At 42.2% G+C, this 26,795-nt stretch overlaps 1 protein-coding gene across 1 annotated transcript; it reads left to right on the forward strand.

The window, feature by feature from the left end:
• On the forward strand, positions 1–24,438 carry mapk3 (mitogen-activated protein kinase 3). The gene is made up of 9 exons (XM_083780250.1): positions 1–428; positions 3,019–3,201; positions 9,170–9,359; positions 10,950–11,066; positions 11,603–11,717; positions 13,149–13,280; positions 16,254–16,363; positions 16,998–17,126; positions 19,118–24,438. Exons 1-8 carry the CDS (start codon positions 214–216, stop codon positions 17,115–17,117), a joined length of 1,182 nt encoding a protein of 393 aa, XP_083636376.1. The 5' UTR covers positions 1–213; the 3' UTR covers positions 17,118–17,126; positions 19,118–24,438.
• The last annotated feature ends 2,357 nt before the right edge of the window (positions 24,439–26,795 follow it).

The following is a 26,795-nucleotide window of genomic DNA, read 5'->3' on the forward strand; positions in this document are numbered from 1 at the left end:
CTCAGCAAATCCATTTAGTGTAGTAGTAGAGAGCCAGAGCACAGGAGGCCTGACTGAGTCCAAGCAGCAAACAGGCTTTTCTGTCCAAAGCTTTCAACAAAGCTTCCCACCCGCCTGCCTATAGCTACGACCAATAGCTTATTCAACATCAATAAAGAACCGTCGGGCGGTAGGTAGAAGAATAAGCAGCCGTTTGGGGGAAAGAATCGAAGCATGGCGGATTCGAGCAGCAGTGGTGCGGCGGCCGGAGCCACAGGCTCGGCTAGCGGAGCCGCAGCGGGGGCTGTCGGCACCGCCGCGCCGGACGGGACGAGCGGAGCCCCGGGCACCAAGACGGGCTCCGAGTCGGTGAAGGGGCAGATCTTTGACGTGGGGCCCCGCTACACCAACCTGAATTACATCGGGGAGGGGGCTTATGGAATGGTTTGGTAAGTTTATTCACTTTCATTCACTCGTCCCCTCCCTCCTTCTCTCTCTGTTTAGACTACTACTAGTTAATAAATAAACCAGGCTATTAGCTGGCTAACGAAGGGGTTTTGTTGGCAAATCTTGTTTTTAGGTTCCAGTCTGGTACTGGTGCACGCCACTCGACATGCAATGAGACACCCAAACATGACAATGACCATCCCAGCTGAACAGTTTGAGCAGACATCTAAAGCAGTGTTATGAAGGCTTCAGCCAGTCAATACAATGTTTGTGGAAGAAAAGCAGCAGGCTAATAGACGTTAGCTGCCACTAAGCTACAGGCGTGGCTATGAGCCTGTCAGAACATACAGGAAACTGATTGCGCAGGGCAGAGTTTCATATCTGGCGAGGAAATCTTCTGCGGATAATCTTTTGACCGCAAGTCGCATGAAGGTGTTGTTGATCTTGTGTACGCCAGTTTAATTTCCTCGTCATTGACGTACATATTTGATACGCTTTGTAAACGAATGCTTGATCTGATACCTATGATCTGATCACTCACACAACATGAATCCTCATGCAAGCTAAATTGTAGCTTGTACAGGATACAGTGGCGAATTGCCAGTTGTGACAAGGCCCTTCTCTCAACGTTCTTGCAATTCATGTATTAAAGATAGCTGGGAGGATGATGTTGGGCAACCTTGTTGCATTTGTTTTCACTACCAGTGCCAACTTGGCACTGCCAAGCTATTTGGCATAGGCAGCCGGTAGGGTATGGCGCTTGGCAGCACTGCGGAACCAGGCATATTATATAGTGTGAGAGTCAGTGCTGGATGGTAACTCTTAGTACATTTACTCAAGTACTGTATTTAAGTAGGCCTACAATTTTTATTTTATTCTTTGCTTACTGGAGAATTTCCCATATTCAATCTACTCCACACATCAGAGGCAAATATTGTACTTTTACTTATTTGAAAACATTAGTTAATACTTACTAGTTACTTTGTAGACTTTGATTATGATTACAAAACATACCACGACACTAACAACAAGCTCCCAACAGGTGACGTGTTGCTTTGCAAGGATCTGCTATTTTCATTTTTGAGAACTTGAAATGAGACTATTTGAATAATGAGTAGTACTTTTACTTTTGGAACTTTAAGTACATTTTACAGTACTTTTACACAAGTACATTTAGAATTCCATACTTACGTACAAGTTGCAACAGTATACTGCAGTGGTGCAGTACTTTTTCCACCACTGGTGAGAGAATGGTACAGTCGAGTACATCACAACATGCCTACATCGTCCACACAGTAGCTCTACACTAGTCTGTTGAACATAGTTCTCTGATGAGGTGAGGCGGGATACAATGCCATCGTAACACAAATACTTGGTTTTAGAACATAACATACTACTTCTGATCAGAATTAAAAAGGAAATTATGATCAGAATGATTTTGTCTTCTCTAAAAGTCACTTCGGCAAGTAATAATCATTAATCAACCATAATAAACACATACCTACCTAACTCAATCCATTCTACGCGTGATGGTTGGTTGATTAGTTGATTGTTTGTTTAAAGTGGAATACAGTAAAGCCAAGGTAACAAAACATACTTTTGTGTATGGATTCTGATGAGAGCGACACTTTGTCAATGTAAATATTGACAAATATCCCTTGACTGTAGCAATGATTCATTGACTTGTTTTCACTTGACTAGGATTTCTCATCACATCAGGAGGATATGTGAAATAAATCCTCAAATGTAGTCTAAATGTATTTGTAAAAGTTTGCTGCGGACGGTGTACAGTTTGTTTGAACTAGTGACTTGCTCCTTTTAGATTGGACAAAAATAACCATGCTATGGTCATTTAAAAAATCACTCTTGTGTAAAGTGAGGGGTGCTCTTATCATCATTATACATCACATTCTGTGCTCAACCAATGAAATCATCACAAATGTCATTCCGGACAATCACTTTTGGCGTCTTCACTTTTCTGCCCTCTCTTTTATCTTCAATATGTACTTTGCTCAGCCAATCAAATCATTGCTATGGGTGATCAGCCAATCACAAGCCAATGTTTGTGTTCACACAAATCCGGAAAGCTGGGCATAGGAGGGGCTAGTGCCCCTCAAAAACTCCCAGTGATATTGATACACCAATCTTTATTCTGCGTGGAAACATTTGTGATTAATATTTTTTGTTTAGTCCCCCCAGCCACAATGCAGCAGTGGTTCTCAAATTATTTAATTGCCAAGCACCCCCAGTTGGATATGATTTTGTTTTGTTCATCTCTGAGAACCCAGTCTACTGTAAGCTCTGTGTTAATTTAACTCTTGAGAGAAGGGTCCATAATTAATTTGGTAACCCATTAACCCGTAACTCCGCAAGGATCCCCTCCCTGCACTTAGCTTTCAGAATTGCTGCCACACAGGAAGTATGTACTCTGTACTGTAACAGAGGCCTTTAGCATTGAGAGGAGAATAGTGAACCTTGTTTTAGAAGCTCTGTTAAATCCACCCCAGTGTCTCAGGGCATTGTTGGCGCATCATCCCTGGTGCAGTTGTGTAACTTGAGCTGCTCTTTCTGCGCTGTGCTCATCTCACACAGCTCCGCCCTGGACAACGTGAACAACGGCCGCGTGGCCATCAAGAAGATCAGCCCGTTTGAGCACCAGACGTACTGCCAACGCACGCTGCGGGAGATCAAGATCCTGCTCCGCTTCCACCACGAGAACATCATCGGCATCAACGACATCCTCCGGGCAAGACGCCTCGAGTGCATGAGGGATGTGTATCCTTTTTTGCTCATTCATTCGCTGAGAGAGTGTGACGTGTGTGTGTGTGTGTGTGTGTGTGTGTACTAGAGTGCTGCTTACCAAACAGTGGGACTGGACCCATGTTTGGGTCGTGGACGATTTATTTTTATTTTTTTCCTACATTAAAAAAAGAAAATATTATTTCAGAAGATTTTAAAAATCTTTTCATCAAACTTTTCATCAATTAAAAACAATTCCAACAATTCCAATTTCCAAAACTGAAGTAGTGAAAATAGCCAATCCACAAGCTTTTATATCTGCTATTTTCACTAGTTTCGGTCCCAGGCAAGCATCACATTTCTCTTTTAGGTCTCAAGCTAAAAAGTTTGGGAACCCCTGGACTAGAGAACTGATGGATATTCGTTTCTTTACCACTGAAGTCCTACGTATATACTAGCCAATCTACAAGCTGTGAGCAAATTTTACTTTTAGATCGGCTATTTTCACATTTTCGGAGAAAGGAGAGAAAAAAAGTTACATTTCGTATAAGTTACCCAAAATGGGGACGCCAGGGGCAACAGGTTAATTTGTGTTTGAGGCTTGAAGTTTTCTAATAACGGGCCTCCATTAGTAATTTTAACTAATTTACATCTATTTTTCCATTAGTTTTGAAGGTTTAATTGGTGGGCAGCGGTGGCCGAACGGTTTGCGGAGCGGTCTTGATATCGGAAGGTCGCTAGTTCGTATCCCCGGACCGGCACGTTAAAATTACCATCGCTGAAGTGCCCTTGAGCAAGGCATTGAACCCCTACCATGAAATCTTCTATGAGCAGGGCCTGGCTGTAAACAAGTTCTTGAGCTTAGTCCAGTTACCCTGGGTAAATATAGTAACTTTGCTTTGCTTACAAGAATGATTTTACATTCTGATATTATATTTATATTTGCATAATGTCAGCTTTAAGTGAGTATTATGACAAATTGAATGAACTGTTAAAGTGCAGGTTAGGGTTAGTTAAATTATTTTTGTTATTGATGGATACACTTCTTTACCAAATAAGGGTGCTTTGATATATCCAACAATTTAAATAATTTAAAATAGATTGTCACTCCAAGTGACTCGGATCAGTGGTTCCAATTTACCTGATTTGAGATTTTTTTTTATAACATGAACGAGCAGCATGATGAAAATCTGTGAGATACATACTATATACAGTAGGACAGGGCTACTCAAACTTAAAGGGCCGCTGACACGCCCCGAAATTAATATGGGTGGTACAGCACATCACGTGGTCTGACTGAAAACGGTTTGAAACAGGGCTACGGCGCGCCGCGCTAGCAACAAGTGGCTGCTAGCTCAGGCTAGCGATTTTGACGGTCATATTTGCTATAAATGTAATTGAAAAAAATATTTTTTTCGCTCGAATCCTCGTTACAATGACATTGAGTTGACGTGTAAGTTTTAGGGTAAACTGTTGCATAATCGCAATTTCGTGTGACGAGTTCCATGCTCTCTGTCTCCCCCCGCTAGACAGGCAGTGGTAACCTGTGAAGCGCCGTGCTGCGGAGCCCTGTTCAGCACTTAGTCGTGTTTGAGGCCATGTCAGCGGGGGGAGACGGAGAGCATGGAACTCGTCACGCGAAATTGTGATTATGCAACAGTTTACCCTAAAACTTACACGTCAACTCAATGTCATTGTAACGAGGATTTTTTTCAATTACATTATAGCAATTATGACTCTAAATGTGACACCAAAATAGTAGCATAAGTTGCTATGCTACTACGGCCACCAAGCCCGGCGAGCCCGCATAGAAGTCGATGGGGAAAGCTTGTCACACTCTGACGTCAGAATCATGATAGCATTGTTTGATAGCCGTTCTTATCTCCCGAGGGGCGTGTCAGCGGGCCTTTAACAGTTCTACTGCGTAACCCGTATTTCCTGCTATTTAATCCAATATTCTATGCTGCCTAGATTGTCTTATTACCTTTTGGAGCATACGCCAAAGTATTTGCAGCTTTGATCCACGAAAGTCTTCCGGTTTCGTCAAATCCTCTTTCTTTTTAATTATTAAAAAAGGCGAATTAAACACATTAAACAAATAGCGGGTTTAGCGTATTAAGCAGGGGGGAAACGTTGGATTAAATCATTTAAAGCCCTCTTAGTGTTAAGATGGCTTGGGCCATTCACCAAAAACAAAAAGTCCAAGGGCCGCAAGCTAAAAATGTCAGTATTATTTTGAAACATTTACAGTTTTATTGACTTTAACAGACTAGTCTAAAAATCAAGGAAACCAGGTAAAAAGCCTACACTTCCATCTATAAGGCGAAACCTCAATGAACAAAAACATTGTATTAATGATGAAGTTACAAAATGAGTCCTCATTAAAAAATGTGAAGAGAATATACAAATGATAATGATTTTCACAGGTGAATAAATAAGTGGTTAATACTCATGGGGCCATATCACTTTCTCTAGGAACAAATACTAAACCTACAATGTTGTTCAAAACAATGAAAATAACTAGTTTTTATTGGTATGACCATGACGGGCCGCAGATGCATTAAGCAGGGGCTGCGGGTTGAGTATAAGATATGATTGCTTTACTGAAAATAGCAGTGAGGATTCATAAATGACTATATCAGCCCTACTGAATTGAAGTGATGTTTGTTGTAGTTCTCTCGACTCGCTGTGGAATGAGCTTGTTCAAAAGTGCAGTTATTTCCAACACAAGAGCTCCAACAAAAGTACTTCAGGCCAGCAGAGAGGGACTATTCCCGTAAGGGTTGTAAGCGTAATATTTTTAAATCCTTGTACAGACATTAAAACGAACAAGTTACAGATGATATTGCCGTAAATTGATGTTGATCTAAAAGCTCACAATATTATGTTGCATAGCGATAGCTTTTATTTTTCACGTGGCTATTGTACAACAAGGTATAACACAGGGCGGGGCACTGTGCGGCAATGATTTTGTAGTTTGTTTTCCACTTCAGGTGAAAAACGACAGCAGGGTAAAAACATGGCAGGCTATGTCTATATTATACTATGTATTTTGTTTTCCTGTTATGTACTTTGTGGTTGGAAGTTGTTGACTTCTATATACAGTATATATATATATATATGGACACAGGGGAAGTTGTCTGTCCTACAGACTATAAATGGGACACTTCCGTTGCCCTCAACACACAACGCTGATGAAGGCTTAACGCTGAAACGCGTCCGTTGTTGGTGTTTCTCTGCAGGATACCACCATGCCTACTTGTATATAAATAAAAGGACTATTCTGTGAGTGCTGGTGTTCTATCTTTATAAAGTTACTTGCCAAGACGTGCAGACGGGTAAGAAAGTTATACTGCTGAAACGATTTGGAGGCGTACTCGCACCCTCGATTTAAGACCATGTCTGGTCACTGTATGTGTAATATTAGTACACAGTGATATAAACAACACCACTGCAGCTAATCAAATTAATAATGGGTGTGTTAAGAATTTAGGTGTGTCAATATTGTCTATCATGCTGCATCTGGACACGCCTATGAAAATCTAACACACTTGTTAATTTGTTTGGTGCAGCAGCTGTGTTGCTTACTACTCTGCCATGTTTTTAATCAGCTGTCATTTTTCACCTGAAGTGGAAAATTTTACTTTTTTGATTGATTTATTAACAGTTTGCAGAATTACAGTACATTTCAAGCACAAACTCAATACAAAGATTGTTAACTGTGAGTGGACGACCCAATTAAGCATTACACTTGTTTACAAGAGGGTCCACCATGTTCAATTCATCAAAACATTTAGAGAAGTACAAATAGACACTTCCACTTCCAACTAGGATGTTGTTCCCCTTTTAAGTGGTTAACCGATTCAGTTGATTATAAAACAATACAAACCTACAATCTGAGCATAAATTTGATTATTGATTCTGGTTTAGGTTTCAATTTATTTGGGGTTTATTGCCCAGCCCCACCTCAACTCACTTGTGCTTATCAAACAGCTGTTCAAATTTTTTTTTTATGATCCTCCACACTTTCTCTGCTCTTATCGCAGGGCCATGTTGACTCATGGCCACATTGTTCAGACAGTGATAGCAGTGACTAGCACTGGCACAGGAGCCAGTGGTTTGTTAGCTCAGCCTGTTGGATGGCGAGTGGCTTTGATTTAGCTGCCCAGGCAGTTTTTTGTTAATGCAATGGTCCTCTTAGCCAGTGAAAAGCTGCTTTGTCCAGTCAAATGGGTTCTGAAAAGGAAGTGTGTGATGCCTTTGTACGATTAGCCCCATTTTAAGGCTAATTTATACTTTGCTGCACGCCCCTTTAGACAATATCACACGACAAATGTGACGTATTTGGTCTAGCGACAAATTAAGATGTTGGAATTGGACCAACACTGGAGCCATCACTCCATGGTGTTAATTCAAATCTAGTGTAGCTCAGTTGTTGTATATAATATTATTATTATACATTATAGTATATATTTTTTTAGGTTAGATTCAACTCGCACTTGGGTTAATCATATTAACCAACCCGGTGTCTGTCCCTATTTTGGGAATGTCATAGGTGAAAATCTTTTTCAAACCCTTTTTTTTTAATTGTATTTTTTTTACAAAACTCGAAGTCAAATCTTTCATCTACAAATCCACAACATGTCACCTTGCAACGCTTTCCGCTTTGTGAACTTGTAGATCAGAATTTTATTTGCTATGCATTGTATGACAAAGTATAAGTCATTAGTGTTTAAAAGTGATATGGTTATGGGACTATTGAGTGTTTTTTCTTTTTAAGATACCCATCCTTCTGCCGTTACCGTGGTAAAAGCTGAGAGGATGTATTTAGAAAGAACTGTGTGTTATGTCAAGCCTGCTTGATACATAATTAGGATTCAGGAATCGCAAATGAATATTCATATATTCCCCTATCTGCTTGATGCATATGTATGAGCAGCCTGTTTGGGCTGATGACTGACAGAGGAACCATTCACACGTCCCACGACCACCTGTAGGCCTACCTCCTGCTTATTGATGGCAGTACAGTACCAGTCAACCTGTAGGCCTACCTCCTGCTTATTGATGGCAGTACAGTACCAGTCAACCTGTAGGCCTACCTCCTGCTTATTGATGGAAGTACAGTACCAGTCAACCTGTAGGCCTACCTCCTGCTTATTGATGGCAGTACAGTACCAGTCAACCTGTAGGCCTACCTCCTGCTTATTGATGGCAGTACAGTACCAGTCAACCTGTAGGCCTACCTCCTGCTTATTGATGGCAGTACAGTACCAGTCAACCTGTAGGCCTACCTCCTGCTTATTGATGGCAGTACAGTACCAGTCAACCTGTAGGCCTACCTCCTGCTTATTGATGGCAGTACAGTACCAGTCAACCTGTAGGCCTACCTCCTGCTTATTGATGGCAGTAGGCCTACAGTACCAGTCAACCTGTAGGCCTACCTCCTGCTTATTGATGGCAGTAGGCCTACAGTACCAGTCAACCTGTAGGCCTACCTCCTGCTTATTGATGGCAGTAGGCCTACAGTACCAGTCAACCTGTAGGCCTACCTCCTGCTTATTGATGGCAGTACAGTACCAGTCGTCGGAACACCACCTTGCTTCTGTCCAGGGTTGCCATGCCTACTTATTATAAGTGACGTTTGGCTTGTTTTTCTGTAAAGTCGCTTGTAAATGTACAAAATTGTTAGTTTGTGGGTTGCGGGTTTTTGGGCTGTCATATTTTGCGCTTGTTTCTTAATGTTGTTTAGTGGTTCTCAAACATATTCACATCAATGACGCATGTATTTGTCGACGGACGCCCCCCCTCCCATCTAAACATATTTTGTGCCCGAGACCCCCCAGTACCAGATGTGTGTTGTGTTATTAACAAATATATTTGTCAGTGGTAGTGGTCGGTCTGCGCCTTGGATTGAAATGACGAATATAATCGTAAATGGCACCCCCAGTCTGCACACCCTGTTTGTGTTCCTTGACTTGCGGCCCCTGCTGCTGGGCTCCTGCAGCTACATCGTGCAGACCCTGATGGAGACGGACCTGTACAAGCTGCTGAAGACCCAGAAGCTGAGCAACGACCACATCTGCTACTTCCTCTACCAGATCCTCCGAGGCCTCAAGTACATCCACTCTGCCAACGTCCTGCACCGCGACCTCAAGCCCTCCAACCTGCTCATCAACACCACCTGCGACCTCAAGGTCTGCTCCTTCTCCCACTCGGCCCTGCCCCACTTCCACACGCACACCCATACACAAACACGCTGGTTCCCAAACACACATATTCATGGGTCACAAGTTAAAAATCCCTTTTTATATTTGTTTCCTACATTTTGTCTTTATTATTTCAATTTATTTTCTTGCTTTTAATTCCCCAGAAATGGAATATATATATATATAAAAAAAAGAAAGCTTGGTGTCCTGGGCAGACACCAAATTTCTGTTTGGATCTTGAGCTAAACGTTTTGGAACACGCACACACGTTGTGTAGTAGTGTATCCATTTCTTTATATGATCACTGATAACATACATGGTTATTTATGACGCATTCAACTTAGAAAGTGCTTCAAAAGCACCATTTCTGTTTTACGTGAAGCTGATATAATCTCATCTCTCGACAAGAGAATCCCAGGAATGTTGTGTATGGGTAAAGGATTGACCTAAGCCTCAACCGGCCGTGCATGGTAGAGCCCTAAAGAACCAGCTTCTCAGTAGTAGTATTTCGTTGCTGTCGGTGCAGAAACCACTTATCTCCTTATTCAGACTTTTTGTGTTTTTGAGCTAGTCAATCTGCTACTTTTGAATTTGAATTTTCTGAAAAGTAACAGTTCTGGACAAGTGGACATGAATGAGGTTTCCACCTGACAGAAACGATATTATACTGTATGTTAATAATCAGAAGGTCACGTGTCGGAAGCGTCCCTGAAAAAGACCCCTAACCCCCATCGTGACCATCTGAGCAGCCATCAGCTGGCATGGAGAGAGTTCAGCATGCATGTTGTATATCAAGGGCTCAAGTTGATACATATTAGGCCGCGGACCCCCATTTAACTATACTTAGTTTCTACCAGGGGCTCTGCCACCCACTTAACCAAGCTTGTGTACTATTGATGCTGTAGTGTGACGCTGTAGTGTGATCAATTAGGGCGTTAATTTCCCCAAAAAAAAGAAAAAAGGTTAAACTATGGAGATAAGAGGTTTCCGGCCGACGGCAACAAACACACGGCTGTGGAGCCGGTATAAGCTGTCTGGAGACATCACAGAACCACGTTTCTCTCTTGTGTTGACAGATGCACAACGTTGCCAATAAGACTGTAGCCTGCATTTAAACTTTTTGTTCTTTAAGCTTTTGTTATGAATTAAAAATACTACAAACGGGTAACTCCTCAGAGCACTAGGTCTTTGACAGGCTGTGTCATCCTGTGAGCTTGACCTGGTCATTGTGGTCAAGCCAGACGGGTCACGATTTCTGTTATTCGTTGACATCTCTGTTTTCTCTGCTCTCTGCTCCTTTTTTTTCCTTTTTTTTTTCCTTTTTGACAAAATCATTTGTTGTGGTCCAGTGGTTCTCCACCTTTTCAGGCTGTGACCCCCCCCTCCCCAGTTCAATAATCCTATTGAACTGGGGACCCCCCACCCTGATAAGCAAGCAATTGGAATGTAGGAGTTCCTTGACATGAAAACGGTTGAGCACCACTGATAACTACTACTACCTTTGGATTTAGAAGGTCTTAATGGAATGAATTAAAAAAGGGTAATTACAGTATAATATGTGTGATGTGTCATCAACAGATCTGTGATTTTGGCCTGGCACGGATAGCCGACCCCGAGCACGACCACACAGGCTTCTTGACGGAGTACGTGGCCACGCGTTGGTACAGGGCCCCGGAAATCATGCTCAACTCAAAGGTATATGTATGTGTGTGCGTGTGCTGTGCGTTGCAGGATTTGAGGTTTCACGAGCGGTATGCGGCCCACACACCTGACCACTTAATACGGTAATGTTTTAATGTTAAGTCAGTGGTTTTCAACTAGTGGTCCTTGAGTGGGTCCCCATGTACATGATAGAGAGTTGGTAACCAAATGGACCCTTTTATTAGATCTTTAACTCTTGAGAGTGTAAAATTAACCCTTACTGGTCCATTTCCCATTTGGTTTCATTTTTTGCTCAAGAGTTACTACTATTAAACATCTGCATTACGTAATGGAATAATTGTTATTTTGATCAACATTTGCCTGTTGTCTCCCTTTATGGATACCACATCAATACAGCATCAAAAGGTGGTCCGTGGCTGCCGAATGCCGAATAAATACTGGACCTTGATGTGAAAACGGTTGAAAACCACTGTGTTGAGTGGTCAGATGGCTGATGAGATTTTACTTTGCTTTTATTACGTTTGAGTATTTGAGCCTGGCTGACCATGTTGTTTGTCTGCCTGTCTCAGGGCTACTCCAAGTCCATTGATATCTGGTCAGTGGGCTGCATACTGGCCGAGATGCTGTCCAACAGGCCCATCTTCCCTGGGAAACACTACCTGGACCAGCTCAACCACATACTGGGTGAGAAGCACACACACTCTTTCCACTGCTTCCCCATACCATGGCAAGCATCCATATCGCCCCTGTCTGGGCAGAATCCGATCTGATCTACCATATTTTCACTTTGTGTGTTTTAAATGAACGGCCTGCTTGATCAGACCACAGTGCCACACAGAAGTATCAAAAGTAGTAGATCCACAAGCGAACCGGCGACCTTCGTGCTTGCCGATCTGATACTTTTGAGGCTTTTGGATTTGAATCCTTAAAAGTCACAGTTTTGGACATTTCCAAAGGTTTCCACCCGACAGACGTATGATTGCAAAGAAATGAGAGAAACCATTAACGGAGCACTTCAGCCATTTTCAACCTCTTTGTCATATAATTGGTCCACACTAATGCTTATTACAACCTCTTTGTCATATAATTGGTCCACACTAATGCTTATTACATGGCACCATTTCCCTCTGCTCACTCACTGTGTCTCACTGGTGAGCTATTGGACAGTTCAGAAACCTGCCTAGTGCCTACCAATGAAAAATACTTTTTTTCTATCAATTACACATCCCCATGAATCCTTGAATTCATGTAGAATTTGATGACCAGCAGTGTTTCCGGTAGGAGACTCGAAGGATATTTTTTGAGTCTCCTACCGGATACACTTCTCCATACACTGAGTCATTGGCTTAGGAATGCGACAAAAACAAAAAGCATCTCCATGAATTCAAGGCTGCATGGTGTGGGTAATCGATAAGGTAATTTTGGGATTGAACTTTCCCTTTTAAGGTTAATGACCCTGTAACCCTACATAAAAACTACAGCCTGTCTCCTCTGTAAAGTTAGCATGGTGAAATGGAAGCCACTGTTTCCATTTCCCTTTGTGATATTGATGATAAAGTTTGACATTGTGTTTGAATTGACCAATTCTCCATACCGCTGTCACTGGTAGGCAGGTTTCTGAACTGTCCACAGCTCTCCTCTGAGACACAGAGCAAGTGGACAGAAATGGTGCCATCTTGTAATGAGGATTAGTGAGGAGGATCAGTTATATGAAGATAGGTTGAAAATGGTTGAAGTGGTCTTCTAATAATTAATTTCCCATCACTCATATAGACATGCACACCTCAATGATAGATCTACAGAAGTTTATTTTATACTTTACAAACTTGCCATGATTACTAGAACATATTTGTAACCGATAAATGGGGAAATACATAGCGTTGCTGTCGGACAGAAACTCTGTCTCCATTTTTCAATTGTGTATGGGTTTTTTTTCGGGTGAAAATTGTAGATATGGCTACTATACTATATAGGCTACTAGTACTTCATAACAATGGCCATTGGTCAATCAAATGTTAGTGAAGGTCCATTTTCAACGCAGGAGGTTTGATCCGAGGTATTCCTGGTGTGTTATTCTGTCGGTATTGTACTGAATGCATTGTTGGTTGTGTGCAGGTATCCTGGGCTCTCCCTCTCAAGAGGACCTGAACTGCATCATAAACATGAAGGCCAGGAACTACCTGCAGTCTCTGCCTGAGAAACCCAAGATTCCCTGGGATAAGCTGTTCCCCAAGGCTGACTCTAAGGGTATGTACGCACGTAAAAAAAAAAGAAATAGCAGATGTACAAGCTTGCAGGGCTGCACACACATGCTATACTTGTGAGGACATCGACGCATAAAGACACCGATTTCATGAATGCCATTTTTTTCACACCGCTGCAAAACATTGTAAGCTTTGCAGATTGGCTATTTTTGGTGCATGACCCCAGCATGTGACAGAGTACAAATCAAGCATAACACTAACCCTAGCCCTAAACCTCCTTCTAAATGTCTATTCTTAAACCTAATCCCAGCATATAGCTTTTCCTAACTGTAAATCGAACTCTAAACATGTATTTTAACCATAAAACAGCCTTTCTCTTGTAATGATGCAAGCACGTGTACAGACAGACAGACACACAGAGAAATTATCCCTTCGCTAAATCCCACCCCAAAAAGCTATTGTCCAATGCCAATCCAAATACTTTAGCAACTGTCAAGCTTTCACCACCTCATAGCTGTCAATGTTATTTTGCATGGCTGTGTTGTACATGTACATGGCTTAACGTCGAGTAAGTTAACACAACTGACCCACCCAGGTGATGGCAATAATACTAATGACCGTAGTCTTACCGTGCAACATGAAAACTCCTGGTCGTTAAAAGTTGAATTCTCCCTCTGTAATTTTCTCTGTCATGCAAATTTGTCCAGTGCATAGCCTACTGCAGGCCTGGTTGACTAGATTTAGAATACATTTTGATGATCTTAATACTGAAATGATGGATTATTTATATATATATATATATATATATATATATATATACACACAGTGCCTTCGGAAAGTATTCACACCCCTTCACTTTTACCACATTTTGTTTTGTTACAGCCTCATTTCAAAATGGATTAAATTCGTTTTTTTCCTCATCAATCTACACACAATACCCCATAATGATGAAGTGAAAAAAGTTTTCTCAAATATGTTGTTAATTTATAAAAAATAAGAAACTGGAAAAACACATGTACATAAGTATTCACACTCTTTTGACTTAGTACCAAGTTGAGGCACCTTTGGCAGCAATTACAGCCTTAAGACTTTTTGGGAATGATCCTACAAGCTTGGCATACTTGAATTTGGGGTATTCTCCCACTTTTTCTCTGCAGATCCTCTCAAGCTCTGTCAGGTTAGACGGGGAGCGTCGCTGAACAGCTATTTTCAGGTCCTTCCAGAGATGCTCAATGGGGTTCAAGTCTGGGCTCTGGCTGGGCCACTCAAGGACTTTCACAGAGTTGTTCTAAAACCAATACTTCGTTATCTTAGCTGTGTGCTTGGGGTCGTTGTCCTGTTGGAAGGTGAATCGTTGACCAAGTCGGAGGTCCTGAGCGCTCTGGAGCAGCTTTTCATCCAGAATGTCTGTACACTGCTCCATTCATCTTTCCCTCTATCCTGACAAGTCTCCCAGTTCCTGCCGTTGAAAAACATCCCCACAGCATGATGCTGCCACCACCATGCTTCACCGTAGGGATGGTATTTGCCAGGTGATGAGCGGTGCCTGGTTTCCTCCAGACCGAAGCCTCTCCTCAATAAAAGGCACATGACAGCCGGGCGTCACAGCGCACTTTGCCAAAGAGTTTGCCAAAAGGCACCTAAACGACTCTCAGACCATTATTAACAAGATTCTCTTGTCTGATGAAACCAAAATAGAGCTTTTTGGCCTGAATGCCAAGCGTTACGTCTGGAGGAAACCAGGCACCGCTCATCACCTGGCAAATACCATCCTTACGGTGAAGCATGGTGGTGGCAGCATCATGCTGTGGGGAGAACAAGTCTCCCAGGAACTGGGAGACTTGTCAGGATAGAGGGAAAGATGAATGGAGCAGTGTACAGGGACATCCTGGATGAAAACCTGCTCCAGAGCGCTCAGGACCTCCGACTTGGTCAACGATTCACCTTCCAACAGGACACCGACCCCAAGCACACAGCTAAGATAACGAAGTATTGGTTTTAGGACAACTCTGTGAAAGTCCTTGAGTGGCCCAGCCAGAGCCCAGACTTGAACCCCATTGAGCATCTCTGGAAGGACCTGAAAATAGCTGTGTAGCGATGCTCCCCGTCTAACCTGACAGAGCTTGAGAGGATCTGCAGAGAAAAAGGGGGAAAATACCCCAAAAGGTTGTAGCATCATTCCCAAAAAGTCTTAAGGCTGAAATTGCTTCCAAAGGTGCCTCAACTTAGTACTAAGTCAAGAGTGTGAATACTTATGTACATGTGTTTTTCCAGCTTCTTATTTTTAACAAATTAACAAAATATTTGAGAATTTCTTTTTCACTTCATCATTATGGGGTATTGTGTGTAGATTGATGAGGAAAAATGAATTTAATCCATTTTGAAATGAGGCTGTAACCCACAGTGGCCTGCTGAGGGCGCTGTCTAGCCAAGCTTGAAGTATGATGATGCCTTTCCTTCCAGCATCATAATAACAACTGTTGGGAAATGTAATCGATTTTCCTATTATGACTTGAGGCCCATTCCACAATTGCATCCTAAATCGGTATAAAAAATAGCGTGACGTGCTGTGATCTTGTATATCTGCTATTTTTGAATAGCCAACACGGAAATCTAAACTGACAGATTTTCCCTTGTTTAAATGGAGCTGCAAAGCTGTTGGGAAGCTCAGATCAGGTCTTTGGTTTACTTATTAAAAACAAAATCCTCCAGTGTTCTTGAGTAGGTCTCACACAACCATTTTGAATGGATCGCAGGATACAGAAGGTTTGGTTCTGAAGGGATCACAGTGGCAGGTGTGTGTTGATGGTGTAAAATAACTAAGTACATGTACTCAAGTACTGTACCTAAGTACAATGTTGAGGTATTCTTTACTTTACTGGAGTATTTCAGATTTAAGTACTTTTACTGGAGTATTTCCAGTACATCTCAGAGGCTTTTGCTCCGCTACAATTATTTGAAAACGAATGCGAGGCGTGTGGTGTCTTTGACTAACCCTTGGTTCTTTCTCTCACAGCTCTGGACCTGCTGGGTCGCATGCTGACCTTCAACCCCATCAAACGTATCAGTGTGGAGGAGGCTCTGGCCCACCCTTACCTGGAGCAGTACTACGACCCCACAGACGAGGTGCACATTTTGGTTCTTTATTTGAATGCGCACATTACAATACATTTTACAGGGGAACACGTATAACAGGGTTGAGACACCTAAGGATAAGGTGGCACCTTCTCCTCCACACAGACAAACTGCCTATAACAGCTGAAGCAGAGCAGTATTAGGCAAGTTATTTGGCTTTGCTCTGTGTCATGCCAGCTATTGTTAGGCCACTCAGTGGTCAGTTTATGTACATGGCCCAGGCTTCCAAATATCAGTATGGCTAATCTACTTCGATACCCAAGGTTTTTTATGATTCCAAGTAATGGTTGGTACTTGAAATGTTTATCTTGAAATGTGTGGTCCATGTACAAAACACACACACACACACACACACGGCTATTTGTTTTTACTATAACATTAAAGCCTAAAGTGAGCTTGCATCTAAATATGAATCAAGCATAACTGTCTGTAACCGTACCCTCTAAATACCTAATCTGAAACTGTGAGCCTAACTGTCCATTTTCCTAACTTTGCTCTTTGCTTGGAGATTGGAGACTCAGATTGGAGCCAGTAGTGACAGAGGCCAGGTTCACAGTAGTGATGGGGACACCGGGGCCGGTGCACATTCATGGCAATAATGTCCATAATGCACATGTGTGTGTAGCCCACAGCGGAGGAGCCCTTCACCTTCACCATGGAGCTCGACGACCTTCCCAAGGAGAAACTGAAGGAGCTGATCTACGAGGAGACGGCTCGCTTCCAGGAAACCTACCAGGGCTTATGAAACCCCCAGGTACCCCTCCCTAAAAATACATCTACATTATATTATGTAAAACAACCAGGTACCTCATTCTTAACCCTAATGTAAACACCCAGGTCCCTCCCTAAAAATACATCTAAATTACATTACATGAATTTATTGGCATAACCGGCATTGCAAAATTCATAAATTATGCATTATATTAGCAGTTGTCATACATGTTCATGTTCAAGAACAGAATTATTTAGTCATATTTTTTTTTTTACCAGACGATGGGCAAAATGAAAGGTAATGCAGACTAGACGCTGCAATGCAACACTATAAACTCATCTTAATGGATTTATAAATGACAGCTCAGGACTTTGCAGACATACAGGCGTATAGACACAGAACAGAACTGATGATTATCAGATCTGTTTCCTGTACTGGCCACCCAGCCCACAATATGGGCAGTTGATGTAACCTCATATATCAAGTACATATTTCAACTTTTATTTGTTTTACTTACTACGTCATACACACTAAAGTAGTGAAAATATCAGATCTACAAGCTTGCAGGTTGTCTATTTTCACTATTATTTATTATTATTACTAGTCCATACCCAGATGTGCTCGCTCAAGATTTTGCAGACTTTGAGTAATGTATGGGCAAGGCGTGTATTCTATAACTTTATCTCTGCCTAGCTCTGACAGACACACACACACACACACACAAACAGCTCCACTCATGATTCACAGCAAGAAGATTTTTTCTCTGCAGCCGTGAGGAAAGTCATCGCGGACCCCCAGCGAATGCTCCGTTGTATCAATGCGTAAACAACAAGCTAACAATGTTAGCACCAAGAGTTTACTTCTCTTCGCTACGGGGCTATGGGCTGTAGCGAAGTCTATACTGGTTGGGACCGTGGCCGAGTACATCCGGGGCTGTAACCATTAACCAACGATGACAGGGCCCATAGGCCAAACTGGCAAACTGATTACACAAAAACGCTAATAAATGGCTTACATTTTGTCAATGCCTCTGACCCCTCCAAGAAAAGGCTTCGTTGTCCTGACTAGGGCTGCACGATATGGACAAAAATTCATATCACGATATATATGGCAGATATCTCGATATCGATACGATACGATATAATGTATATCACGATATATAGGGCAGATATCTCGATATCGATACGATACGATATATCGTGCAGCAACATATTTTCTTAATGGGCGTGGCTAGCGATTCAGGGCTGGAGCCAGGCTACAACAGGACAGAGGGACAAACGGAGTGATGGTTTATTTTCCGAGGGGCACAGGCTAAAACAGAGGGCTGGCTTTAGAAGTGGACGATATATCGACGATATATCTATATCGCGATACCGTTTCCTTTTTGCGATACTGATATTGTGCATGTTCATACCTCGATACCGATACGATAACGATATATTGTGCAGCCCTAGTCCTGACCCCTTATCCATCATTTATACATTATGGATAATTAGTGTGGACTTAAACTGTTAGTACTCAATTGCTCAACCTGCTGAGGAGAAGCATGGCGAACAGACTGACGGACAGAGGGTTATACTATAGGATTTTTTTTTTAATCCTATAGTTTGGGGCAGAAACCATTTTAACATTTTGTGTATTTCGTAAATAAACGTCCCTACTTGATCACACCACAGCGTCTATCATGCAAAAGTAGCAAATCTGCGAAGCGGCTCGAAAGGTAACAGTTTTGGACATATGAGGTTTTCCTTCTACATGCATGACGGTTGCATCGAGTCCTGTTAACTCATTTAGACCTGAAGCAGATTTTAGAAACACATTTTAGACCCAACCTTTTAAGTTACAGTATGTGTTACCAATCTTTCCCAAATTTAATTTAATACTGTGTTGCATAAAGGTTGTGAAGTCGATCTGCAAGCTCACAACTATTTTTGCACATTTTAGCAATTATTATTGTAATTTTATATATAGCTTGATTAAGTGTTGCACTACTAGAATACATTTAACACTTGACTCCGTTTTGTTGTTCTCAGTTCTAAAGAAACGAGTGACGAGGCCACGCAAGAGGGCTCGGAACAAGAAGACTCCAACCAACAAGATAACGTCAAAAAAGAGAAAAAAAAACGAAATGAAGCAACGCATATTCCGCAAAACCAACAAAAGAGGGAAGAAAAAAACCCACACACAATGAAATATGAACATTTAACCGCTTTTATCTTTCCATTTCTACTGCAAAAGAGCTACGTTTGACTTAGCTTTCCATGGTTGTGGGAGGGGTGGGGGGGTCGTTGTCGTATAAATATTGCTTCAGTCTTGTCCCTTGTGGTGGACATCCCCTCTATATCTCTAAACCAGTGGTTCTCAAAGACCCCCATAACTCTGAGAGTGTACTCTAATGACACCAAATGGACCCGTACAGGTCCATTTGGTCCCATTAGAGTACCCTCTCAGAGTTACGGACCTGTAAGGGTCTATTTGGAACCCCGAGGGTCCCTGGACCCCCACTCTTGAGAACCACTGCTCTAAACTCCCCCGGAAGCCCCCCCACCCAACCCTTAAAAGCGAATTTACACTTCATCGAACAATCTCGTCGTACGACAAAGCTTTTACTGAAAGAAGGCCTCGACACCATTTTCGGTTGGAACGACATTTTGTTTTATTTGCGGTCGTTCGACAACGTGTAAATGAACCTTTTTATACCCTGACCAAACTTTGTTCAGCTCCTTCCTGCTCCTGTCAACTGTTTTTTGTCTGTTGACAAAGATCCTTGCTCCTTTTTCTTTCCCTTGTCTTTATTTTCAATCTCTTTTTCCCAAGCGGCTCTCCCCGTCACTAATTACAGTATATAGACATTTACTACTGTATTAACCAACACCATAACTCGTGTCTTGCTCCATGGAACTAAGAGCCGGGAGGGATGGGGGTTATAGACGGGTGTAGGAGGCCCCGGGTGCAAGTTGGATGTTTGTATGTACATACCAATATATATATAAGTGGGTTTGTTTTTAGATTTTGATTATTTTCTCTAGTGCGTTTTGTTTTGCAAACTTTCATTTTGTTATGCGGTTTAAGCCTAACTTACGATCCCGTCGTGCGGCCGAAGATGGCAGGCCTACAAGCTCACAAAGTGTTCCAGAAGCGCCACATTGTGAGCTTGTAGGTCGGCTATTTCCGCTGAGCGACCAAGTATGAATCTGGCTTTTATCTGGAGCGTGTTCAGAGTCGTGTTCGTATGTTTCAGGGTTTATACGTGCAAATCAATTTGGAACACTTTATTTAGAAGACGGAACATTCAATGTTTTTACAGGCATGTCAGCAGGTTTATAGATTTCTTTGTTTTTGTTTTCTTTTTTTTGTTTTCTTGGTATTCAAAAAAGAAAAAAAAAAAAAAAAAAAGTACGTTGTTCATGTGAATGCATGCATTCCTGAAATTTACCAAAGTGGCAGAGAGACGGAGGCGAGGTATCGGGCTGGCGATTGACCGGGAAACGGCCATCGCATTTTTAAAAAGCTTAAAAACAAACACTTTAATGTAATCTTCTTCGTAAAAAAAAAAACAAGGGCAGACAATACTAAGCTCCTCCCACACCTTGGGAGGAGACGCCACGGTGGAATGAATCGGGTAGAAACAAAATAGTATTTACGTAGAATATATAGGATTTACATTTGTGTGTTGATGCAGACCAGACCCTTACCACACTGATGCCTGCCTGCAGCATAATGGCCATCTGACATCCTTCTCCAAACCAGAACCACTTACGTAAACCCTTGTGGTCTTAGTAAAACAACTGTACTTGGACTGTTTCCCCCCCCCGTCTACACCAAATGTCCAATTGGATCAGCTATTTTTGGTTAAGGTTGACGCCCACATTAGGGATGCTGGGGTTCAAGTGGTTAAAGCAACCATGTCATGTTATACTGTAGATCCCCTTTTGAAATCGGTCTTCGGTTTTGAAGGGTCTTTTCAGATCGCTCATCGTACCTTGTGTAATTGTAAACGCCATAGAGAGAGAGCATTACCAAAATATACAATCAATGCGAGATTAGGTTTTTGCTGTTTCGCTCACAACGCAAACAATAGCGTGATGGGCAGTTTTGATGTGTGTGTATATAATAGCCCCTCTACATTCAATATTGTAATGATGTCATTGTTTTCTTTTTTTGCTAGTTTTTTATTAACCAGTGCATTGTTTTCTATGTCCACAAACTGACACACAGCAGCCAGGATGGGGAATTGAATTAGTCTCATGATTGTCTCCTTAAAGCCGATGTTTCACTCCTCTGCTTTGGCTGTAGACTTCCTTTAGCATTCCTCCCTCCACACATAATGGTTGAAGAAGCCTCACTCCGAGGCGTTATGCACTACTGTCATACAGGTTATCGTCACAGAACCATTTTGTAAAGCAGTGGTTCTCAAACACTTAAATTTCAAGAAGAAACACTTAAATACAATATTAACACACCCCTATTGGAGCCTGCAGTGAACAGTGCTGTTCAAAACCATGAGGCTGACTAACAACCATCACGCTGTGGTTCCATAGATCTGTGTTTTTTGACCTGTGGATTTTTGGGGGTTCCTCAGAGGACGGTTAAGTGACAATTTATCTGAGTCAAACTGTAATGCCTCGACTCCTACAATTCCAAGTGCTTGTCAGTTCAAATATAATTATCTTTGGGAGTCACCTCCTGAAATGACATGGATGACCGCTTTTCTTTTGTCCTCCTTGGCTTCTGTGAGACCTCCTTTTCCCGCCTGTCTATGTTGTGTCTCTGTATTTTTTATTTTGTTTTCTCTTCCCAATTTCATTGTAGTGGTTTATATGCTTTGCTGGGTGTCTTGGTTACTGTCATGGGTAGAAAATGGGTTGGTGATGTGACGGATGGTATAGCGTTGTAATTACTGTGTTCTAGGGTGTCTGTGTGTTTGTGATAACGCTCGTTTCTCAGATGTGGCTTATGTCACTGGTTCTCAACATCGGGTCCGGGGACCACCAGCAGTCCAAATGGGCCCTTTAATTGGGTCCGTAACCTCAAGAGTGTACTATCTGATAAGGGTCTATTTGGACACCTAATGGTCCCCCAGACATAATGTTGAAAACGTGTGGGCGCGCGTGTGTGTGCGCGCTCTTACGCGTCTGTCCTTTATCAGCATACCCTGCTGTCAACTGATGAGGCTCCATTTTCGTCCCGTCGCAATTTGTCGTTCTCAACGAGGCTGCTCTTCCATCTTCTTGTTTCTATTCAGTCCGCATCCACTCTATCAATCCTGAGGCATGAAGTCAACTTTATACTTGGCTGTAGTGCTTACATAATCATGTCTAAATGAGGCTTACGGGACCAGTGGACAAGACTCTGGCAAACGTGTTCTGGTATATTCTCACAGTCCGGCCTTTTGAGACTCACCGACTACATTAGACTCAGGGCTAGACGGCTGAGCCACAGCCAACTCTCCCATTTCAGGGGCCCCCTGTTCGGTATTATATACTGTATAAGGCCACAGAAGCCCTTTAACTCTTGACAATGTCAAGAGTTGGAGGGTACATTTGGTTCCCTCCCCTCTAAAGGACCCTGACTACTTTGAGAACCACTGGCCTAAACCAACCAACCAACCAATCGCAGGCCTCGTCCTAACCATCCATTATCGCACCAAGCTCTCATCTGCTTATACCACCCCACACACTCACCACACTTGACCACTTTAACTATGGTTTTGGGATTTTCATTATTGGGCCCAAAACATTTCTAATTTTCCCTTTCTTTTTTTTTAATAGACCATCTATGAGCTCACAACGTGTCACAGTTTCGAGCTTTCAGCTCAGCTATTTTCTAAATAAGTTATTAAAAAAAAACCTGACTTTTAAAATGTGGCTCAACTTTAAAGGGCTGACCCCCATCTCTGTGTCCCCCTCTTATCTCCCGTGGGATTGGTCGAGATCTTCCAAACCGTGTCACCATTCCTCCTACCTGCTTCAAAAACCATAGTCCCACATGACTCAATCAGCACACCTGCACTTTGCCTTTTCCAGCAACGCTTTGTCCCTACAATGACCTCCGTCAACTCTATTCCTAAAACCTCCTCCACCCCTGGTTCGCTCGCTTCGCTTAAAACAGTGGCTCTCAAATGGTTATTAAATTCTTGGACACTGTATTAGGCCATGTTTCCTCTTCCCCCTCCGTCCGTGTGGTTCCAGGCGTACACTCTCAAAAGTTACAGACCGGTAAGGGTCCAATTTGGTTCATAAACCTATCAATCCTTTAACTGGGGACCACACTGAAACCCTCTCAAGGACACCTGGAGACCCCCCGTTTGAGAACCACTTGATTAAAACAGATGTACTTAACGGTGTGCGTGCGGCATTCTTTCAAAGCCTGGTGGTGCGTGGTCTGCAGTAATGTATGTGCTTGTCTACTTTTGCATACGTGTGTCTTTGTTGGTGACATGACAGACAGAGACCGCTTGGGTCCTGTCTTTGTTTGTGCTTGCGTGCGAGTGTGTTTTGCTTACAAACTTGTGTCGTTTCCAAAAAGCCAAGGCGCTCTCCCAGCAACTCTCTGTATGTGTGAGGCCGTGCGGCTGCGTATGTCGCCAGAGCCCTGTCCTATCTCTAAGCCACCCATTTTAAGAACCATTAAAGCCTCATTTGTACGTACAGTAGTTGCATGCTGGTGTTGAATGCAGTATGTACAGGCTCACTACGCGTCACGTTCGTTGTGATTTTGTAGATCTGCCATTTTACAAAGCACGGCATTGGAAACTCAACTAAAGTATAACTGAGGCTTTGAGACCAAATGATTCACTGGGTAGGTAACCCCATGGGAACCACATCCTCCCAACATGCGCATGCATACACACACACACACACACACACACACACACACGTACACACACACACACACATGTACACACACACACAGTCTGAAAGGCCTACCTGATCTGAGGCCCATTTCCAGATATTGTCGTTTTTAAATGGCTGTTATTATTGCTATTGTTATATTGGTGAGTTGTTGTATTTTTTTCTTTTTTTTTTTCTTTTTTTACATAAAAGGGAGTTCAAGTTGTATCTTTTTTTAAATGATTAGTATGTTTGTATTTTATTTTGAATTTTTGTCTTATGGGCGTGATTATAATTGGCAGTGTTTTCAATCTTTCTGGAACGCTTGATTCTTTCTTTTCCCCCTCTGGAAAGATCTTATGAGGAACTATTATTTCAAAAGAAGATGTGAGTAGATTGTCAAAGAGATATGAGTTATTGAAGGTTATAGTCTGTATATTCTATGGGTATTATGAATTAAACAATTAACAAAGAAACAAAGAATTATATACATATATTAAATAAAATTCCTGATACTGTTACAGCTGTTTGTTGTCTAGTGTAGTTTTCTTGTGTGTGTGTGTGTGTGTGTGTGTGTGTGTGCCTGTGTGTTCACTTTTGCTATATCATGTTGGAAGTAGTTCTCATCATAAGCTGTAGTGTAACGGGCGAGCTACACCGAGTGCGTGTGTGCGTAATGAGCTGATACACAAGCCTTAATATGCTGACTTTAAAATAAGCCTGGGTCTAAAAGTGTGTGCACGCGTTTGTGAAAAGCCTTGTGTAGCTCGGCCGTAATGCATGAAGATTTGTAGTGTTGTCTTGCCCTGAAAGTATTGCCTGTCCTGTTGAGCCTGATTTGTACTTGGGTGCACTCTGGTGTTGCATTGCATGCCGTGAATAGCAGATGTGCAAGGCAAGCGCACAGCCATAGCTAGCCTTGCATAGACAGACTAATCTGCCATTGCAATGCAAATTGCCCCAGGCACACTGTTATTTATCTGGCTACGCAAGGTTAATCCATAGCAGTGGTTCTCAACCTTTTCAGGCCGTGACCCCCCCCCCCCCCCCCCCCCAAAAGAATCCCATTTGAACTGGGGACCCCCCACCCTGACAAGCACTGTAGGAGTTTAGCCATTACATTTCAGTGTCTGTTCCACAGATAAATTGGACGCCTCGTGTGGCGAGCTTGTAGATTTCACGGCTAATTTCTAAAAACAAATTGGCTTAACATTTAACAATGTTTGACCAGGTTTTATAGTACAGTTTGTTCATTTTGTTGATTACTTATGATTTCTTGGAGTGTTAAAGGACTTAAGGTCCTTTTTTTAAATTGTCACTTCACTGGAGTCCATAGCGCTATGGACCAGAGCTACTTCACTGTCGTTACCCCCCCCCCCCCCAATCCATGTGGCACAGGTTGAGAACCACAACCAGGTATATACTGAGACAAAACGACACATTTCTCTACTACAGCGTGTCACAGCATGACCTCCACATCAGCCTGGGGACGTGTGTGTGTGTGTGTGTGTGTGTGTGTGTGTGTGTGTGTGTGAGTCAGAGTAAGAGGCCTACTATGCTACAGTATCATGTCACTGTGCTGTTTCCCCAACAGTGGACCGGGACCCATGTCTGGGTCATGGAGCAATTTCTAGGGGTCACGACGAGTAAATATCCCCTATTTTTTGTTTCCCACGTTGAGAGAGAGCATGTACATAGCAAGAGCAGACATTCACTGCAAAATGTAATTTGGTGGATCAATGGAGTCCTAGATTTCGTATCCATCGTGTCCAAAACTTTAACATCTCAGGATTCAAATGCAAAATTAGCAGATCTACAAGCGTTGCATATCTACAGCTTTTGATTATTTTGTTTGACACTGTAGTGTGATCAAGTATGATCAATTTACGAGGAAGAAAAACACAAAACAGTTGGAATTTGGAGATCCAGTCGTACCACACTCACTCTGAGAAAGCAATCCAGGGACCCATGGCTATATTGGGGTAGAAGGCCGCTGGCTAACAGTCTAACATTTTGTCATAGTGTAGTCATTCTTTACTGTGCCTCTACTCAAAGCGAAAGGAGGGTGTGTGTTTAGATGCGTGTGAATGTGCGGCCCATGGCTTGTGTTTTCTTTCAGAATGAGTGACTGTGGTGTGATCCGCTTCCTCACTCAGAAATCTACCAACCCTAACGTGCACGTGAAAGCAGTCGCATGCTGTCTGCTCTCTCTCTCTCACTCTCTCTGGACACTGTCATGTCACTGTTTGTCTATTTATCTATCTCACTGAACATGTAGATCTGCTCTTTTTAATATTTCTTAAAAGATTTGTTTATTGTATTTTTATATTTCTATATATACAATTGTATTGTATTTTTAAGTTATGAAAATGTATTTACTGACTCATAAGAATGGGTGGGAAACGGCTTATAGCTGGATGTTGTCCACACAGGTAGAGGTAGGAATGTGTAGCACGCAGAGTTTAACTGCTATGGGGTCAATGTTGCCTCTCGTCTCTCTCTCTTCATGTAGTGTCAGCATTGGTGGAAAAAGTACTCAAGTTTTTTACTTAAGTAAAAGTATCAATACTGCAATGTAGAATTACTACTCTGTTGTGGTGGAATAAAAGTGCAACATTTGCCTCTGAGATGTAGTGGAGTAGGAGTAAAAGTACTGGAAATTGTAAATACTCCAGTAAAGTGGAAAAAAAGAAATTCCTCAAAATGGTACTTAAGTACTACAGCACTTGAGTATGTACTTTGTACTTTGTTGCTTTCCGCCCACTGAGTGTCAGCTCATTGTTTGCTACATTCCAGATTTTCTATGGAAACTGTAAACAATACAATGCTACAGCATTCTGCTGCTGACAGTGCGTGTGTGTGAGACGTGTGCACCTTT

Source organism: Protomyctophum parallelum (assembly GCF_964188405.1).
Source record: "Protomyctophum parallelum genome assembly, chromosome: 13".
Lineage (NCBI taxonomy): Eukaryota > Metazoa > Chordata > Actinopteri > Myctophiformes > Myctophidae > Protomyctophum > Protomyctophum parallelum.

Coding starts and splice junctions, on each gene's coding strand:
- mapk3 (XM_083780250.1), top strand. CDS start 214: ATGGCGGATTCGAGCAGCAGTGGTGCGGCGGCCGGAGCCACAGGCTCG. Junction 429..3,018: donor GGGGCTTATGGAATGGTTTG/GTAAGTTTATTC, acceptor CATCTCACACAG/CTCCGCCCTGGACAACGTGA. Junction 13,281..16,253: donor CCCCAAGGCTGACTCTAAGG/GTATGTACGCAC, acceptor TTTCTCTCACAG/CTCTGGACCTGCTGGGTCGC.